The 19,958-nt window shown below is 45.5% G+C and overlaps 1 protein-coding gene across 4 annotated transcripts in view; it reads left to right on the top strand.

Annotated features, from left to right (window-relative positions):
• Positions 1-19,958, top strand: part of WWP2 (WW domain containing E3 ubiquitin protein ligase 2) — a 145,481-nt gene that overhangs the window by 46,878 nt on the left and 78,645 nt on the right. For all 4 annotated transcript variants that reach the window (XM_033434278.2, XM_049703977.1, XM_033434279.2 and 1 more), the window contains exons 5-6: positions 11,398-11,535; positions 13,731-13,827. In XM_033434278.2, coding sequence (XP_033290169.1) covers positions 11,398-11,535; positions 13,731-13,827 — 235 coding nt within the window. The remainder of the gene's footprint in view (positions 1-11,397; positions 11,536-13,730; positions 13,828-19,958) is intronic.

Genomic DNA, 19,958 nt, shown 5'->3' with positions numbered 1-19,958 from the left:
CCAACCCTGAAACATTGCATCTGATGACGGGGCCTCTTCCTTGTGCCAGTTCCCTGAGAGTGGCTCCCGCCTGCCTGCCCATCCAGTCTCCCAGGTTCTTCAGGGGAGACACCGCGGCTGCTGGGGTCATACGAAGATCAGACCTTGTTTAGCTCATCGGAGTACATGATTTCCTCTTTTCCTTCAGTCTTCTGGGATTCTAGGCGCTTTTTTCTTAGAGCAGGAGACTTACTCTTGTAGGAGAGTGGTGAGTTGGGAGGGAAAGCGATCCTGGATCAGAGTGAGAGTGCCACAGTTACACGCGTGGTGCGGTCAGTGCTACGGTCAGGTACAGAGCGGAGATTTTCACCTTAGCGTCAGGCCCGGCCTAGGGGATGCTGTTTATTATGTACAGGATAGCAAGGCACACAGTTCTCAGAATATGATGTCTGTGTCTTTCCTCCCTCCCACTCCTAATTAACTGATTAATGTTTATTTACACGTGTATTACATGAATTCATTCTTTTGGGGCCGGGGACTTTGTGGTAAAGGCTGAATTCCCTTTGAATGTGCTGTTCCCTCAATCCTAAAACCCTCCTCAACAGATAGATTGCTTCTGTATATATTTTTAAAGATTCTTAGGATACTTTACAAGTCAAGGGGCACAACTTGTGGGCCTAGGGTGAATTCACTTTTGTATGTGTAGTTTATACGTGTGTTTTTGTGCTGGTGTTTGCAAGTCTGGTGACTTCATACAAAGTTGATGACAGTGACCTATGTCATGGGGAAAGGGTTTGGAATGTGTGTGCTTACATCATATTTTGAATTTCTTTTTCTTTTTTTCATAGTTTGAATTTCTGCTTGAATTTTTGATAATAAGCATGTTGTTTAAAAAATTGTAAGTTAATGTTATTTATTGTGGAGCAAATATTATATAGCATAAATGGGGAAATTTTTAAAACTTTTTATTATGGAAAGTTTCAAAGATAAATAAAAGTAGAGAGAATCATATAATGACTGAGTCATCCTGTATCCATTACCCACTTTGAACAATGAGGAGCACGTGTCCAGTTGTCTTTCATCTCTAGCCCCCACTTTTTGGGGATGTATTTGAAAGCAAATCTTAGGCATCATGTCATTTCATTTGTAAACACTTCTGTATACGTGTGTAACTGATATTGGAAATTGAGAAAAAATACATATGCACTGTGCAGATAATGGAAATTTAAAAAGTGAAACCGTTACTTCATAATCTGACTCTTCAAACACAACTTATTGTTTTTCTCTGCTTCATTTATTTCTTTGCCCCTTTACATACTTATTTTTACAGGGTTTTAATAATAGGGTGCTTTTTATAACTTCATGTTCTTGTTTTTTTTAAAATTAACCTTGTAGTGTAAATGATTTTCCATGTTGTTCACTCTTCATAATCATTAATCCAAATCTTTTTTTTTTTTTAAGATGTTGGGGGTAGGAGTTTATTAATTTATTTATTTTTTCTGTGTTGGGTCTTCATTTCTGTGCGAGGGCTTTCTCTAGTTGTGGCAAGCGGGGGCCACTCTTCATTGCAGTGCGCGGGCCTCCCACTATGGTGGCTTCTCTTGTTGCGGAGCACAGGCTCCACACACGCAGGCTAAGTAGTTGTGGCTCACGGGCCTAGTTGCTCCGCGGCATGTGGGATCCTCCCAGACCAGGGCTCGAACCCGTGTCCCCTGCATTAGCAGGCAGATTCTCAACCACTGCGCCACCAGGGAAGCCCCATCCAAATCTTAATTGTGGCATAATATTTCACTCATTTGAGATTTGTAATTTTTCAAAAGCCATTTTTTAAAAGGGGGAATTTTTTTTTATTGTGAAGTGATTACCACAATAAGTTTAGTTAACCATCATGTCAGGTAGATACAAAAAGAATAAAGGAAAAAAGTGGTTTTTTTCCTTGTGATGAGAACTTTTAGGATTTCCTGTCTTTGCATCTTTCCAGTAGATCATACAGCAGTGTTAACTGTAGTCACCATGCTGTCCATCCCATCCTTGGTCCTTATTTATCTTACAACTGGAAGTTTGTACTTTTTGGCTACCTTCATCCAATTCCTCCACTTTGCTGATTTGTTTAAAAGCAGAACCTTAACCATGAAAGCGCTCTTCTAGCTGGGCTCCTGGATTTCACTATTCCGAGACCGTTGAAAAGGAGGTTTGTTCATTGAAACCCTTTCTCTGCTGTGTTTACAGACACGTCCTCAATTCTGTGCAACGGGGAGAGGTGGTATAGTCACCGAGGTTCCCTGAGGGCGCAGAGAATGGATGAGCTGCTCAGATAATGGATGAGCTGCTCAGATCGGACTAGTCTAGGAATCCTCCGAATTAATGGGTGATGAGGACCACCCCCGCCTTGGGATAGAGGAGCTCCAATGACAAGGCCACAGTAATTAATGTGAACTGACAGTTTATCCTAAAAATGCAGCTTTCCCAGATCTGTATTTATTTCCTCTAAATCACTTTAAAAATAGGCTATAGCTTTACAAACAGTGAGATTCACCAAGACAGATGAGGCTTTTTTTTGTTTCCTACGTGAAGGGGACCCTCAGTTGATTCAAGGAGGGACTCTTTGTCTGTAATGTACCTTATTAGATAGATGACTCAGATGAATAGCCAGTTCTGAAGTGTCTATGTCAGTGCATTTTTTTTTTTTTTTTTTTTTGGTGGTACGCGGGCCTTTCACTGTTGTGGCCTCTCCCGTTGCGGAGCACAGGCTCCGGACGCGCAGGCTCAGCGGCCATGGCTCACGGGCCCAGCCGCTCCGCGGCATGTGGGATCTTCCCAGACCGGGGCACGAAACCGTGTCCCCTGCATCGGCAGGCGGACTCTCAACCACTGCGCCACCAGGGAAGCCCCATTTTTTTTGTTTTTTATTTTTTTGTAAGTAAAGAAAAGCATGTGTAGCTTCAGGGGTTTGGACTGTAGAACACTGTGACCCTGAATCAAGAGAAATAAGGACGATCATGACTGACGAATCTGTCATGTACCGAAACGAGGATGCATGTGCCTAATCTCTCCTCCATCATTCTTGTGGTTGGAGGCGAGCCGTCCCTCTTCCTCCCATGTGAAGGGCAGACTCTCCATCCATGCTTTGGAGCCCACCCTTTCCTGCCTTCTCAGGGCTCCTTTCTGACTTTGCTCCTGCCTCTCTGACTGGTCTTCTTCCCCAACCTGCTTCACCCCGCAACGTGCTAGCTCTTTGCCTGAAACTTCAGATCACAGTTGAGCTGTCAGTTCCTCAGGAAACTTTTCCTGATGCCCTGACCAGGCCAAATATCCAGCACTGATGGGACCATAAGGTCTCTTGCATGAAATCTGTTTCACAGTTGCAACTTTACATTTCTTTGTGACATTATTTAGTTACTTCTGTTTCTCCCACTGACTTGTGAGGTTCCTAAAAGCAGAGACTATGTCCATTTACCTTCTTCATTATAACCCAGCTTCTAGCACAGTGTCAGGCACATAAAGGATGCCCAGAAAATGCTTCTTGAATGAATGCACAAGAAAAAAAGGAGAAAAATAAAAGTTTAAAAACTGGCTTTGTAAAATGAAGCTCTTTTCATTTTTAGAGGAGTTTATGCAACCGTCAGTCAACCAAGACTTTAAACTTTTATTTATTTATTTATTTTTGGCTGCGTTGGGTCTTTGTTGGTGCGTGCGGGCTTTCTCTAGTTGTGGTGAGTGGGGGCTACTCTTCGTTGTGGTGTGCGGCTTCTCATTGCGGTGGCTTCTCTTGTTGTGGAGCATGGGCTCTAGGTGCGCGGGCTTCAGTAGTTGTGGCGCCTGGGCTCAGTAGTTGTGGCACGCAGGCTCTAGAACGCAGACTCGGTAGTTGTGGCGCATGGGCTTAGTTGCTCTGCGGCATGTGGGATCTTCCCAGACCAGAGCTTGAACCCGTGTCCCCTGCATTGGCAGGCGGATTCTTAACCACTGCACCACCAGGGAAGCCCCAGCCAAGACTTTAATTTGGAGATAATTAAGGATACGTTCCCAGCAGCAGCCTACAGAAGAAGCTTCAAGGCCAAGGTAGACGCTTCCTTACACCATGTGTTCTGGGAAGTCTCTGCCAAGGCTTGAGTGATGGGGGCCGAGGGAAGGTGGGTGAAGCAGAGTCAACCTTGGTACCCTAACAAGAAATCCAGTGTCTACAACGTGCCGCTAGCTTGGTAGAAGAGGCTTTCTCTTGTTAGGCCCTGGCTAAGGTTGGAAGCCAAAGAGACATCGTAACAGTAAATCCTGGAAGCCTCTGGCTTTCTTTACTGCGAAGGGAATGTGAAACAGTGTTCTCTTTAAACCTGGGGTAGCCTCCAGTCTGTGTGTGTCTGAGTTAACGGGGAGCCAGGGAAGGGAAAGGAGACTGTTTACTCTCTGCCCTTCTGGAATTTCCTCCAGTTCCGTTCCTCTGTGCACCAGTGTTTCACAGCTACGTGTAGAATGAACACTGACCTGTTAATGAATGCCCTGTTTATTTTCACTTTCTTTTGATGGGCCTATGGGATTGAGGGCAGAAGGAGGCCGGAAGAAGGAGGTTTGTTTGTTCCACTGAACAGCTCTGTTAAGGCCAAATCAATCACATCTTCCTCGGGCTCCTGAGACTCTTGGCCGGAGAGTACTTGGTCTCCCTTAAAAATATCCTACTTTGTGTCCTGTTTTGTTTTTCTCAAATTTCCAGGTAAATCCTTACATTTGTATTCTGAGTTAGGAAGAAAATATTTTTTCTCTTAAACGATATAAGCATATACATGCACATACATTTTGGTGGTGTGAGAGCAGGGAAGGATAGTGATGATAGAAGATTCTAAAGCAGAAAGTTCCTTCATACACCGCAGTGAAACTGCCCAGGCAGGGCTTCTGGACTTAACTGAATTGCACTATAGGGGCACAGTTTGGCAGTTCTGGTTTATGTAGTTTTTTTCTTCTGTCGGAATGAGGAAGGCAACTTCCATGCCCTATTTATCTATACTTATTGGTACCATATGCAAACAGCATATTAAAAAGTCCATGTCAGGAAAGGGAAAAAGTAAGTCTTAGAAAAATATTACTCATCCTTGTTGCACGTAACAACTCTTCCCAATAGGAAATTATTAACCTGAAGCTATTTGCAAATCTGAGGCTTTGAAGTAAGGGAAAATAACCATCAGAGCTACTCCCTAAGCAGCTTGATTGTATATTTTCTACCTTTTCATATTTCAAAATGTGTATGTAACATTGAATTTGTGTAAGTTTTTTAGTTTACAGTCACTGTTTGTTCTTTAGGTATGCTGGCTTGAAAAAGAAAAGCTATTATGGAAAATGTCAAAATACACAAAAGTAGAAAGAATAGTCCATGAACCCCTATGTGCCCATCACTCAGATCCACAGCGGGCTACAGGTGGCCATTCCCACCCCACCCTCCACAGGGTTATTTTCACATAAATCTCAGACATGTTTCATTTACAAATATTTCAGTATGGATCTCTTAAAGATAAGGGCTCTTAAAAACCATAACCATGATACCAGCTTCATACCTGAGAAGCTTAATGGTAATTATTTAATCTCATCAAATATTCAGAGAGTTTTTAACGTTTCCCCAGCTGTCTTCAACATTATTTCCCCCCCACCATTGGTTTGTTTGAATCAGGATCCAAACAGGATTGATAAGTCTCTTAAGTCCCTCTCCCTCGCCCCGCAACCAGGGATGGAACCCGGGCCCTTGGTGGTGAAAGCTCGGAGTCCTAACCACTGGACTGCCAGGGAATTTCTTCTTTCTCTTTTAACCAATATGTTCTCCTTCCTCTTTTTATCCCTTACAGTTCATTGTTGAAGAAACTGGACAGTTTGTCCTGTAGTTTCCCACATATTGGGTTTTGCTGTTTGTGTCCCTGAAACGTGTTTTAACATGTTCCTCTGTCCCTCTGTGTTTCTTTTAGTCTCATACCTGTTGAGATCTAGATCTAGAGACTTGATCTGATCCAGGTTCTTATTTTTTTCTTTTTAATGAGGTGGTGTGTGTTTCTACCAGGAAGCACGCTATGTCTTCTTGTCTCTTCTGGTGTGCCGGCTTTTAAAGGGATCTCCTGGCACAGTCCTTGAGGATTTTCCTAATTCTTTTCCCCTAGCTTCTAATCTCCAGCCCTACCGCTGTATGTTGACCTCCATAAAGTAGCGTTACAAGGTATTGGTAACCAGTGGGTACTTAGAAGAGAAGAAGGACATTTGCTGAAGTTAGCATGAGCTCATGACTTTGGCTTTTTCGGAGGAACTAAAGTCTCTTACCATCGGAATATTTTCATTGTATATGTTCCACTTGGTCGTAATTGAATCTGACTTCCCCCAGCCATGCTCTACGTTTGTGCTTTTTGCAGCCCCTGCTTATGATTTGCCCAAAGCTTTGATTCCAAGGGCCTGATGGGCCTGTGGGGACTGACCAGTGTGCTCAGTGGGGAGCCATGGGGCTTTCCTAACACGTGCTGGAAAGGGGGGAAAGGGCGAGTCTCCCTTCTGCTACCCTGCTCCCAGAAGACACTGCCATCGCCTGGCCCAAGCTACCAGCTACTCCCGCCTGGAGTATTGCAGTGACTTCCTCCCCGGTCTTGTCTGCTTCATCTCTTGCTCCTCCTGCAGCTGGAGTGACTGCGCTGCAACAGAAGTCACGTCCCTTCCTTGCTCACGAGCCTCCAGTGGCTCCCAATCTCCCGCTGAGTAAATGCCAGCGACCATGCCAGCGCTCCGAGGCCTTCCTTGTGAGCTTCCGGTTTCCTACCACCCTCCTCTCCCGCTCTTCTCTTTCCCCATCCACTCCAGCCACACTGACCTCCCTGCCATTCCTCAGATCTGCCAGGCGTGCCCCCATCTGGGGCTTCTGTGTCTTATTCTCTCTCTGCCTAGAATATCCTTCCTCCAGATACTTACGTGGCTCCCCTGCCTCATCCTTCTTGAAGTTTTTGCTCCATTGTCACTTTCCTGGTGAGACTTTCTCACCACCCCAGACCCTCCTCCACCTCTAGCACTCTTCATCCCTTCCCCTCCTTTCATTTTTTTTTTCTACTGCATTTGCCACTAACAGATTGTGCAATTTACTTTAAAAACAAAAAACATTGCCTAGTGTCTGTTTGCCCCAACCAGAATATAAACCCCCCGGGGCACAGCTTTTTGTCTGTTCTGTGCCTGTTGAATCTCACTGACCAGAAGAGTTTGTGCTCGCTGCACACGTGTGGACTGCAAGATTACAGATGGAGCAGGGCCGGATGAGGTGGACGGTGGCTGGTGAGCCTCCTACGCTCAATCTGGTTCCAGTTCTGGAACTTGACTTACTACACCCATGTTTTCATCAGTTTCTTGATTTTTGAGCAGTGCCTGAAAAGGTGGGGGAAGACCTGGTGCAAGAGAAAGGCCCTTTGTAGAGTTGATGGCGTTGCCGCAGTGAAACCCGAGGGCCCCAGAGGAGAGGTGGCTAATGCTGCTATTTATAGCTCAGATTCCAGTATATGTTTTCCAGCCACACTTACTCCTTTCAGCCTCCCCTGTATGCTCAAGTCTGTCACTCAATTAGCTAATGGTTTCTTTAGTCCCATTATGCATTGTAGTGCTCCCCTGGCTCAGGTGTGTTCTTTTTGTTTTTGTTTTTTAAGAGAATAACGATGTTCTATTGTCAGAGGTTTAATTCTTTAATAGCTGTGCCAATTAAAAAAAAAACACAACCCTTTCCCAATGTTTTATCATGCAATTTTCCAACATACAAAAGAGTTGAAAGAATAACACAATGAATGCCCAAATGCCCTTCACCGGGAACCAACACTTCTTAAGATTTTGCTGCATTTGTTTTACCTGTATGTGTGAGCCTGTGGGTGTGTGTGTGTTTTTTTCCCTGAACCATTTGAAGGTAAACTGCAGACATCGTGACACGTCACTCCTGAAAACTTCAGCCTATTTTCCTACAAAACAGTTTGAGAATAAGTGCAGACATCATCATAATATACTCTTGGATCTCCCGAGAATGAGACCATTCCTAAATACAGCCACAGTACCATTAGTGAACCTAAGAAAATCAACAGTAATTTCAGACACCATTCAATATCCAGTCTGGATGCAAATTTCTCCAATCGTCCCAAGAATGTATTTTTCAAACCAAGGTTTTGTCAAAATTTATGCAAGGCATTTGGTACTTACGTTCCTTTAAATCTAAAAGAGTCTTCTTCCTGCCTGCCCCCGCTCCCCTTTTAAATTTATTTAATGACATTGACTTTTCGAGGAGTCTGGGTTGGTTACCGTATGGATGTCCCATATTCTGGGCTGGTCTGATTGCTTCTTCGTGGTATCACTGAATTTATTCCTCTATCCCCTCATTTCATGTAAGCTGGGAAAGAGGTTTCGAGGCTTGATTGGATTCAGGTTAAATGCTTTTGAAAGAAGACTTTAAAAGTGATGTTGTGGGTTTCCCTGGTGGCACAGTGGTTGAGAGCCCGCCTGCCGATGCAGGGGACACGGGTTCGTGCCCCGGTCCAGGAGGATCCCACATGCCGCGGAGCGGCTGGGCCCGTGAGCCATGGCCGCTGAGCCTGCGCATCCGGAGCCTGTGCTCCGCAATGGGAGAGGCCATAGCAGTGAGAGGCCCGCGTACCGCAAAAAAAAAAAAAAGTGATGTTGTGTACTTCATCCTGTATCATGTCAGGAAGCATGTGGGTGTTGAGTTGTCTTGCTCTGAGTGATGCTCACTTCGATCACTTGGTTATGATCGAAGTGATGCTTAGAGTTCTCTCTGAACTGTTTCTCTTTTAAGTAAATAGAACAGTAGAGCGTTTTGTTCTCAAAAGCTTAGTTTAAAGAAAAAAAAATCTCCCCTGTCACTGGCTCTTTTTGAAGGTCAGATGTGTCTCTAAGAGTTGCAAGGTAACTTCCAAGCCTATATGTATATAATGACTCTGCTGGACATGATGAGCAGGTAAACCAGACAGAAGAGCTGAGTTGGAGCTTTGAGCTGAGACTGTGGAGAGGAAAATGTGGGCTCTGCCCCTGGCTTTGTCAGAGGACCATGGCAGGGTGGCTGTTAGGAGGTTGAAATTAGCAGCATGAGGACTTGGGCTCTTCCAGCTTCCTGTTGAACATTATCATTCTTCCAGAAAGGAGGGGAAAGGTACCCACACTCCATTTGTAAAGTGATGGCCTTTGAGATATCAAGAAGGGAATTAAGGAGCCCTTCTAGAATTCTCATCCTGGCATGTTCCTGAGAGTGGTGTACCGGACATCTTTAGGAAGTGTCCTAGATACAAGATGAGAGGACCATACGTCCTTGTGATAGGTATGTGGGTGATCTTGGAAGATTTTTGCTGACCTTGGAGTTTGTTGTCGAAAGCTGAAAAAGGCTTGGAAAGGTCAGGAGAAGAGCAAGTATACAATGAAAAAATTAGATTGAGAGAAATCAGGACTTTTCAGCCTAAAAACAGGAGAGTCAACAGGGAGATAATAAAAATGACAGTTTATTGGGAATTTACCAGGTGCTGTTTAATTCATTACATGTGTTACTTGAACAATGTGTTCTTACTGCTCCTGTTTTGCAAGGTAGAGAGACCAGTGCTCAAGTTAAGTAATTTGTGTAGTACCGCATAGTACTAGATAGAACTGAGATTTGAATGCAGTCTGTCTGACTGGTACCCACCCTCGACCTCTGTGCTTTGCTGCCTGCTAGGGACTTATACCCTGGATCTCAGTATGATAGAGTAGGGAGGTGCTCCTTGACTTTAGAAAAATAAATAAATAAACAGTTATTACCTCATAGTTTCGGTGAGTCAGGTTTTGGGAGCGGCTTAGCTGGGCAGTCTGGCCTGGGATCTTCCACGAGGTTGCACTCGATACATTGGCTGGGCCGCAATCATCTGAGAGCTAGACCAGGACTGGAGGATCCATCTCCAAGGTGGCTCGTCTGCACGGCGGGCATGTGGTGCTGGTTGAAAGGCCTCAGTTCTTTCCCTCTCTTGGACTTTTGAAGGAGCTAGTTTTCAGGTTGCAAGTGTTCTTTTATAGAAATATTTGGAACTCACCAAGCCCCTTAGTAAAACTGACTGAAAACAGACTCAGAAGGATTTGGAGAGCTCCATCACAGGGAAGAAAGGTTAAGGGGAGGGAGAGGTGCTCCAAGAGCTTGACAACGTGAGGGAAAACTGGTTTCTACCTTATTATAGTAGATCCTTGAATTGATTGAGACTTTTTTTTTTTTTTTTTTGCTAGGTTCTTAAAGGGCTGTGTCTGTTTCTTGGAGAGATGCAGGGTAGACCTTTTTGGTGAGGGGAGGTTGTCTCTAGGAAATGCTCATGGAGGTAGTTATTTATACATACCCTGCCTTGTTCTAGAAAACCAGCTCATAATAATACAGTAGCAACAAAGAGAGAAAATGAAGCGGCGGTTTGATGGATACTGTGGGTGGGGAAGGAGGTTGGCATATGTGGCACTTTCCTGGTCTGGCTTTGTAAGATGTGGGGTGGCATGGAAGGGCTGCATACTCTTTGGAAATCCTCATAAACGCTGCTCTTTCTTGGTAATTATTGAACGGCTCTGAACTGGAGGCTCTGGGTCCTCAGCAGTAACTGGATGGAGGCCATTCGGTGCGGCCAGGCTTGGTGGGTGGGGTCAGGGGTGTGTGTGCAGCAGTTTCCAGCCTGCCTAGGGTTTGGTGCTTCTGCCTCGTGCCAGTTAGTTCTGTTTCTTGTTCGCCCACAGGGCTGAATTTGCCTAGTGTTCCAGGGGCTGGGTGACTCTGAGCTGCCTTCTTACCTCACTGATGGAGCCAGGTGTTGACTAGTCTCTCCCTGTGGGACTTACCCAGGACCGTGTAACGACGGGGCTGACTTGCTTGTACTGAACTTTTGTTGTTTTAAACTTTTTTCCGCCTTATTTCAAAGTGAAACATTTTCCGGATTGAAAATTAAAAAACACTTTTTAGCCCAAATAATAAGTCCCTGAAATCCTTTATCTAGAGATGACTCCTGATAGCGTTTCTTTAGGGTCTCCTGACCTGTTTCGATTCTTTTTGCCACCCCTCTTCCTGTGGGTGGGGGGACGCTATTTGTAACTGCTTTCTTCCTCTGTATGCTGTCAGTATCTCTTACTCTTTTCTTACGGTCCTGCAGGTATAAGCAAACAAATAAAGTAGAAATTACCTAGTGAACCTAACAATATAAAATATTCAGAAAAAAATGAGCACAGCCTTCCCCACCAGCCTGATACCGTGGTGACAGTTAGGCATATTCCTTCCCGTTCCTTTTTCTGTGCCACGAGACAAGTTTGAAGATGTAGAAAAAAGTTGGCAGGAAAGCCAGAGTCAGTGAAGTGGGAGCTTATAACTTACAGAATCTGAACTCAGTGTGCATTTGCTCAGTGTGCATCCATGTTGCTTTTTGTGTCCAACAGTGGAGAACACACAGCTGACCCTGAACCTGCAGACAGAGAACAAAGGCGGTGTTGTCTCGGGTGGTGAGCTGACAATTTTCCTGGACGGGCCGGCTGTTGATCTGGGAAGCGTGCCTAATGGCAGCGCCGTGACGGATGGTGAGTGCCGCCCTGCTCCCCAGGGCTGTGCCGGGATGGGGCAGGGCGGGGCAGGGCGGGGCAGAGGAGGTGCCCAGATCTTGGTTCTCTACCAGGTACCTGGGTTTGGGTACTGCACAGCCAGCCCTCACGCTTCTTTTTTTTTTTTTTTTTTAACTGAGGCTTAGGGGTCCTGGGCAAGTCCCTTAACTGCTTTGAGCCTGTTTTCGTTTTGTTTTTTTTAAAATTTTATTTATTTATTTATGGCTGTATTGGGTCTTCGTTTATGTGCAAGGGCTTTCTCTAGTTGCGGCAAGTGGGGGCCACTCTTCATCGCGGTGCGCGAGCCTCTCACTATTGCGACCTCTCTTGTTGCGGAGCACAGGCTCCAGACGCGCAGGCTCAGTAGTTGTGGCTCACGGGCCTAGCCGCTCCGTGGCATGTGGGATCCTCCCAGACCAGGGCTCGAACCCACGTCCCCTGCACTGGCAGGCAGACTCTCAACCACTGCGCCACCAGGGAAGCCCCTTGACACTTCTTAGCATCATGGATCACAATCAGGACATGATTTTTCAAGGACTGTTTTCTGTTAAAGGACCAAAATAAATACCAAGCCTTTGTAAGCGTGTTGTTGTTTTGGTTCTAGAGCAGAGAAAAACATGTTTTCATCCCACATGGACTTTGTAAAATAAAACATCTTTATTAAATGTTACTTGGGCCCATTTTTCTTCTTCCCAATCTAGTTAAACTTCCTGGAGATCTTGAGAGTGTCTTTTATGAGATGGCCTTGGTTGGAAAAGGGGAACTGTGTGTCTCAGAGATTCACACTAGCTGAATACAGGCAAGAAGCAGGGAAATTGGAGTGTCTCCTGCTCTGTCCTGAATGTTGGCGGTTTGTTTCTTTTCATCTAGTTTGAAATTAGTCACTTTTGGATCTAGCAGGAAATTACTTCATGAAGTCTGAGGTCCAAAACCGGTTGGCTTTCTCCATAATTTTTCTTGTTAAGCGTGATGTAACTACGGCACCTTCCAGGCCCCAAGCAGGCTTTCTGTAGCTTCAAGGGGTGGGGTTTGAATTCTATCTGAAGGGCATTTGAGTGGAATCTCAGTGATTGGATGGGCCTTGACTTCTGAGAATCCTCCCTCAACTGACCTCCATGGTGCTTGGGGTACTTTTGGTGCATCTAGAAAAACCTGCATCATTCACTCATTCAGCACATACATCCACAGTTGAGCACCTGGTATGTACTAGCTCTTGGACCGGGTGCTAGCCAGACGTCAGGGGCAAAATTCACATGGTCTCTACTCCCTAGAGCTTGTGATCTACTTGGCAGGGGCAGGGGATGTTAGATATCAAATGAGTAAACACAGAAATAATTATATAACTGTAACTGTGAACAAATCTATGAAGGAAGAGTACTGGGTGGTATGAGATTCCTTTACTTGAGGGGGAATCTCATCTAAATTGGGGGGCCAGGGAAGGTTTCCCTGAGGAAACTGAGTCCTGCTGGAGTATAAGGAGTTTAGACAGGCCAAGGCGGGGGGTGTGGGATGTAGGGGCGGCTGAGTAAGAGGTGGAGGGGTCTCACATGCAGAGGCTCTGAGGTGGGAGCGAACGTGGCCTGCAGCGGGTACAGAGGCAGCCAGGGCAGCTGGATCGTGGGGAGCGAGAAGGAGGTGCTGGGAGGTGAGGTCAGTCAGGTCACACAGCCTCGAAGACCTTGGTAAGGATTGTGAACCTCAACCTAAGAAGTAGAAAGCTGTTGAGGGGTTTTTAATCAGGAGAGTATCATGATTTGATTTAGATAGAATCTGATTTGGCTTTTTAAAAGCTCTCTGGTTGCTGCGATGTGGAGAGATGCCCAATTCCTTGCTTCCACTTTGCATGGCCAGCATCTATCCTCTGTCTCACGGGGTGTGGTTCATTTAACGTATAAGGCAACACGCTTGTAAGTGCCTTTGACATTCTTGAAGGTCTTGGGAAGAGCTGTTTCCCAGGTTTGAGCCCCTCTGTTCCGCAGCCCTGATCAGACCTCACCCAGCCGTCCCTGTCCTTGTCATGCTGGAGGCTGCAGCTTGCTGGACCGTTGGTGTCCCCCTGGGGTGGGTAACTTTAAAACATGCACTTAGCGCTGTTCCTGTACCCACATCTCAAACAGAGGTGTGAGCTTCTCAACGTTTCTGTCTTTTTTGTGTGTGATTGTTCCCTTTTCCAGGTTCACAGCCGCCTTCGAGAGAATCCAGCGGGACGGCTGTCACTCCAGAGAACCGGCACCAGCCCCCCAGCACAAACTGCTTTGGTGGGAGATCCCGGTAAGACACCTCCCTCCTTGTGAATGAGGAGGAGCCTGGAAATTGCTTAGAGCTCTTGAAAACATGTTGGGAAGTGGCGAGGAACAATTTTTGTTAGAAACTGTTGGAAATTTCCAGGGAGCTTATAACTGACTTATAAGTATGTTAAGATGGCCCAGAGAGGAATACAAAACTCAGGATTCTCGGAAGGGTCAAGGGTGCCTTGACAAAGCTTGGGACTGACTCAGTTGGTTATTTGGCTGAGAGGAACTGTTGAACAGAGCTTGACTGCTTTTTATGAATCAGGTACAGTAGCCACAGTTATCCTTCCAGGATGCACATAGGAACACTTAGAGCAGTGGTTCCTTGTATGTGAAATTTTCTGTCTGTACATTTCTAATTGCGGGGGGTGATCCATGATTCCCTCTGGAGTGTTGGTTAAGACCTCCTGCACACAGAGTCTGACCTGTATTATACTTGTTATATACATCCCAAATGACTTAATTTTATTTACCGACATTCCCATCTTATACCTGTGTTAATGGTGCAAACTCCTTTCCACGGTCACTGAATTCCCAGGCAGAGGAATAATTTTAAGTGTATTTGAGAGATGGGGAGGAGGTTGGGAACCTGCTTTTTTAAATAAATAAATAAATTTATTTATTTATTTATTTTTGGCTGTGTTGGATCTTCGTTGCTGTGTGCATGGGCTTTCTCCAATTGTGGCGAGCGGGGGCTACTCTTCGTTGAGGTGCGCAGGCTTCTCATTGCGGTGGCTTCTCTTGTTGCCGAGCATGGGCTCTAGGTGCGCGGGCTTCAGTAGTTGTGGCACACGGACTCAGTAGTTGTGGCTCACGGGCTCTAGAGCGCAGGCTCAGTAGTTGTGGCACACGGGCTTAGTTGCTCCGCGGCACGTGGGATCTTCCCGGACCAGGGCTCGAACCCATGTCCCCTGCATTGGCAGGCAGATTCTTAATCAATGCACCACCAGGGAAGTCCCGGGAACCTGTTTTATTGTTTATTACAATGTACAAAATCCCCAGACATTTTAAGGAAATTTTAAGGAAAAGAATCGTATGGAATGTAGTTTGTATCTGCAGAGAGTAGGCGAATAACTGGTAAAAATCCTCCCAAACAAATCCCGGGCGGTGGGGGAATAATGCTTTAAGAAACAAAGCATATTTTAGCCAATACCCACAACATCTGGAAAGATCCCTCTGAGGACAGCCTTCAGCCTCTCTGGATTTGGTTGTTTTGAGGGTTTGTGAGGTCTTGATGCTTGGCAGGCGTCAGGAACAAGAGGGGGTTGGATGTTTGGATCTTTTGTCTATAGCATCATTAGAAGCAGAGGTGCTATTTGCCTGTCATCTTTTCTCCAAGCCTCTGCAAAGGTCTTAACTACCTCATACCATGAAGACTAGTCATCTAGCGAGTCACAGAGAAGAGTGATTTGAAGGTTGAGATAAGTAGTCGACTCTCACAGGGTAAGGACCAACGATATAACTGGCAAATCTTATATCAACAAAGGCATGATTGGCGCCCAGAGTTAGAGAAAAGAAAATCTCTTCAATGGTGAGTAGCTGGTGGAGAGGAACACCTCAGACATTCACTCTGAGAATGATGCCTCCTTAGCTCTGGTGCTAGTAACTACCATCTTAGTCTTTTAGCTGACTTGGAAAATTGGTGTCAAACACAACTGATGTCACTTAATTTGGGGCTGGAGGGCAGTGTTCAGCTCTTAACGTTTGGACTTAAGTTCTTGACCTATTTGTTGCTCTCTGAAGTTCTCTAGTTGATAGGTCTTGAAATTTACGTGTCTGGATAGCGCTTCTTTGCTGATGTGTTGAGGATTCTTGAGTGTTACAACAGCAGGCAGACTTCAGCAGAAAATTGGACGCATTTTTGCCCATAACACATGGCGGACGTTCAATGCTAGTTAATTGTTAGTGGGCAAATTGCCTTCTAGGTAGCTGAAGCCGTGTGGGAGTCCTCCTCCGCCTGCCCAGCTACTGCAGCATTTTCCATGCATGGCCTCTGAATTTTCACAGGCCTCTTCCATCTAAGTATTTATTGTGTGTTCGCATGGAACCTGCTGCCATTCAGCAGCAAACACTTTTGGATGTATGGCCCAAAGGCAGTCTCTTCTGCATCCTTAAGACCCCCCTTTCCCCACTGCTGCCGCAGTTACAAAGGTCACCGTGCACACGGGGTAGCAGAGTAGTCTGCTGGATGAGTGTGAGGCTCTGGAATCAGATGTAGATTGAATCCTGGCCTGTCATTTACTTGCTATACAATATTGGACAAGTCACTGAAATGCTCAGCCTCTCAGTTTTTTCAGGCATGAAATGGGGACATCGCCTGCCTCACAGGGTCACTGTAGGAATTAACTGAGATGAGTTCTGTCAGTCTGAGAGCCTTGCACACTGGGAGCGCTCAGTGAAGGTGGCCAGGAATTGCATCTGTAGACGGTCTTTTGCGCCCCACATCCCCACACCCAAACCTGGGAAGCACGGCATTACTGAAGCATTCCTGTCCAGGAGACTGTAGTTAGGAGGGTGGTGAATCTAACGTTCAGGATTCAGGGACAGTCCTCCGCTGTCCTTGGTTTCCTGTGGCAGAGAGAATGACGGGCTTCTGCTTGCCGCCTCCCAGACTAAATATTTAGCTTTCGCCGTCTGAATGGTTGGTTTTTCTTGGACTTGGGTGCTGTTCTTCATGATCAAAGGTGCTCTGATGTGCCCGTGAAGGTGAAGATTACAATGTGAAAGCAGCCTTTTCCTCTCCTTCCCCTGCTTTATACAGCCATAGAACTGGAACCGTGTAAGAGTTTTATCTTAAAGGTTCATCTACCCAAGCTCATCCAGCAAAGCTACCACGTGCTTGCTAAACAAGGCCTCAAAGCTCCGTCTCTTACTGGGATCTTTCTCACTATTAGGGATCATCAGGTGAAACATCTCTAGTTGTTTTGCCATCTGAGCTGCCACATGGAAGCCAGCACAGGATCGCCACCGATGGCATAAATTTATTAGCAGACAGACCATGTTAGTATCCAGTCGGTGGGTCTGGCTGAGTAAAGAAAGAGTCAATATTGTACATCGTTGTTTAGTCCTACAATGAAATGGCGTCCCATAACAAAAATGGAGGAAAGATAGTTGCATCACTGTGGTAGAATTTCAGAAACATAATGTTGAACAAGAGCAGCAGATCACAGAAAAAATATATAGTATGATGTCATTTATGTGAAGTTCAAAAATGTAAACTGAAACCATGTATTTTTTATGGATACCTTCATAGGTGGTAAAACTATAAAAATTGGAAGGGAATGCGAATTAACCCTGAATTCAGGAAGATGGTTGTCACTGGTGGGCTTAATGAGGAAAAAGCACAGTGAAAGCTTCTGGGTATGGGGGATGCTATTTCTTGGCCCTGGGTGTTCATTTTATTATTCTTTTTTCAATTGACTATATACTTAATATATTCTTTGGTTTACACTGTATTCTTCATAATACAAAAACTGTCATCCACCAACCTAGGTAAACTGTATAGTGATGGTGTTAGGTTGGAGAAATTGTTGTGTGCCATCGAGGTAGACAGATTTCAGAACTTAGGGATTCTCCAGGCTCGATAATGACCACTCATTTCTCTTCTGCCCAGTTTATCTTTATAGCAGTGGAGCCAGGGATTCTAAGGCGATGCTTCACGTTGGCCTTGTTGGCTGTGCTCCTGTTACTTAGAAATCTCAGGTGGGAGAATTTAGTTTGGGCCTTGGGAAAGGGTTCCAGATGAAAGCTGGTCACTGCCAGATCATGTGTCAGAACAGCAGTAATCTTGGGGGCCCAGGAGGCCCTTTGGTGTTTGGAGCAGGGGCCATTACGTGGTGTACCCAGGGCTCTGTCTGTGAGTGTGCCGTCCTGCCCTGCGTCCTCAGCCAGCGTTCCTTATTCCAGTGTGTTATGGAGTCCCCTGGGAGAGTGTGTGCTAGTTGGCACAGGGAGGGCCTACCACACCCTTTAATAATCCCCCAGTGTTTATTTTATTTTGCTGGAATGAGGGCCAGCTTGGGAACCGTGCCTAAGTCAATTCAGGCTTTGCAGTTCTCATGTGTGCGCGGTGTCGTGCACACATCGCCTTGCACAAGGCCTGCCAGAAACATGGTGTCTGCTCTCTACAGTGAGCGCACAGTCTTCATGGTGTACACGATGTATATGAAATGGCGAGTGTCACGGGAAGCTCAGAAAGAGGAGAGATGAGCATGTGGAGAGGGAGAGACCGAGGTGAGGGGGGGCGTGGGTTTGCAGAGAGACTTGTCCACTGTCCAAAGGTTCAGTACAGTGTCTTAGGGGCTAACACGTGAGGGTGCTAACTAGTGAACTAGAAGAGCTAGTGCTGTGGTGGACGTGGAGGGGGAAAGAACCCAGCAAGGGGATCCACTCTGGTACCGGCAGCTTTCTTCAGAGCTACCGCTAGGTTAGAAAAGCCAGGGTGTTGGAGTCCCTCTGTGGTTTGCTGATTCTTCATCACCTGTGATTTTTTTCCCCACTCCTCAGCTATTACATGAAACCAGGGAGTTAAGGTGATGTCACCTAATGGGTGAAACCATAAGACTGCCCGTGAGCACTGCTGCTGCTCCAAGCATAGCCTTAAGATTTCTTCTGACTTGAGTAACTAGCTCCTCCATCCAGAATCCCCGTAGATTTTCCATCGTCACACAGGGAAACGGTACCAACAAATGGAAGAATGCATTGAACTTGCTTTTAGGTTCCTAAAGTTTTTCATTAATAGGTCTGAAAACTGTGAAAGGGATCTTGGTTAAGAATCTAGACATAGGGGCTTAAATAATTAATTTTTCTTTATTATGTATTATGTACATATTTATTGTAAGAGTATATGTGAATGTGCGTGAGTGTGTGCATGTGTTTGGTGTGAAGGGCTGCAGGCCTCCGTCCTCCATCAACTGTCACTACTGGGCAGTGTTGGTTGGAATCTAGATTTTAACAAACCCCCCCATGATTCTTTTACATGTGAAAGTTCAGACCCTCCTGTAATAAGTTTTCATCCAGCCTCTTTTCCTCTCTCCCTTTTTATCCTGCTTTGATGAAAACATATCCGATTTATTGACTCCCTTGCCTTGGCATCAGTGACCTCTGGAGATGTAAAAGAGCTGTAATCTCGGCGGCATAGAAAGGCGCAAGGTCTCTGGTGAGCTCTAAATAGCTCATCAGCTGTGTCTGCAGACAGCCTAGCCCAGAAAGGAAAGAAAAATAAACTTAACGGGGCCTGAGACTGCTGGGAACACTGCTGGGAGTCCTGGGAAGCAAAACTAATGGGGTAACGAGGGGTGGATAGGAACTGAGCCTTCAGGCACTCTGTCATTGTTGGCCACTTTCACCTGTCCTTCCACTGAGATGACTAAAGGCTAATTGATTTGGAACTGTAGTCATGTGGCGATGTCACCCTGTCAGCATGACACTGAACCCAGCATCTTTACAGTTCAGGCCTCCCATCCAATAGCTTTTACTTAAAATCTAGCTCTAGCCTCACTACGATTACTGGGGATGAGAAAGGAGTAAGAAAAGGAATACGTGTACTTCATTTACTCGTTCATTGATAGCTAAGATCCGGTCCCTGCACACAAGGAGCTTTCAGGGCTCTCTTCTGAGCAGGTGGTGTATAAGGAATAGGATTGAGACTGTGGACAGGAGCCCCACTGCGTTCTCAAAGGCAGACATCGAAAAGTCATCCTGGAGATTAATTACACATTAATTTATACATTAATTAATTATTAATTTATTAATCAATTATTATTTATTAAATCTGCACTAATTAAAATTATGCATTATACATTATTGTACATTTTTTTTGTTTGCTTTTGGCCATGCTGCGAGGCTTGTGGGATCTTAGTTCCCCGACCAGGCCCCCGGCAGTGGAAGCACAGAGTCCTAACCACTGGACCGCCAGGGAATTCCCTATTATACGTTTATTTATTCAGATCCATTTATTTCATTGGTCTTTACTGGGCATCTCTTCTGAGCCCAGAGAGGTGTGGTATGTGCCAGAAAGTAAGGCAAGTATCCGAAGTATCTGCAATTGGAGGCAATATTTGTTCCACAGACATGAGTGCCAGGCTGTGAGCTAGGTTGTGGTGATAAAAA

The sequence above is a fragment of the Orcinus orca genome, chromosome 20 (assembly GCF_937001465.1).
Source record: "Orcinus orca chromosome 20, mOrcOrc1.1, whole genome shotgun sequence".
NCBI classification, from domain to species: domain Eukaryota; kingdom Metazoa; phylum Chordata; class Mammalia; order Artiodactyla; family Delphinidae; genus Orcinus; species Orcinus orca.
The sequence above is the reverse complement of the archived record's forward strand: the minus strand, read 5'-3'. Positions and strand labels throughout refer to the sequence as shown.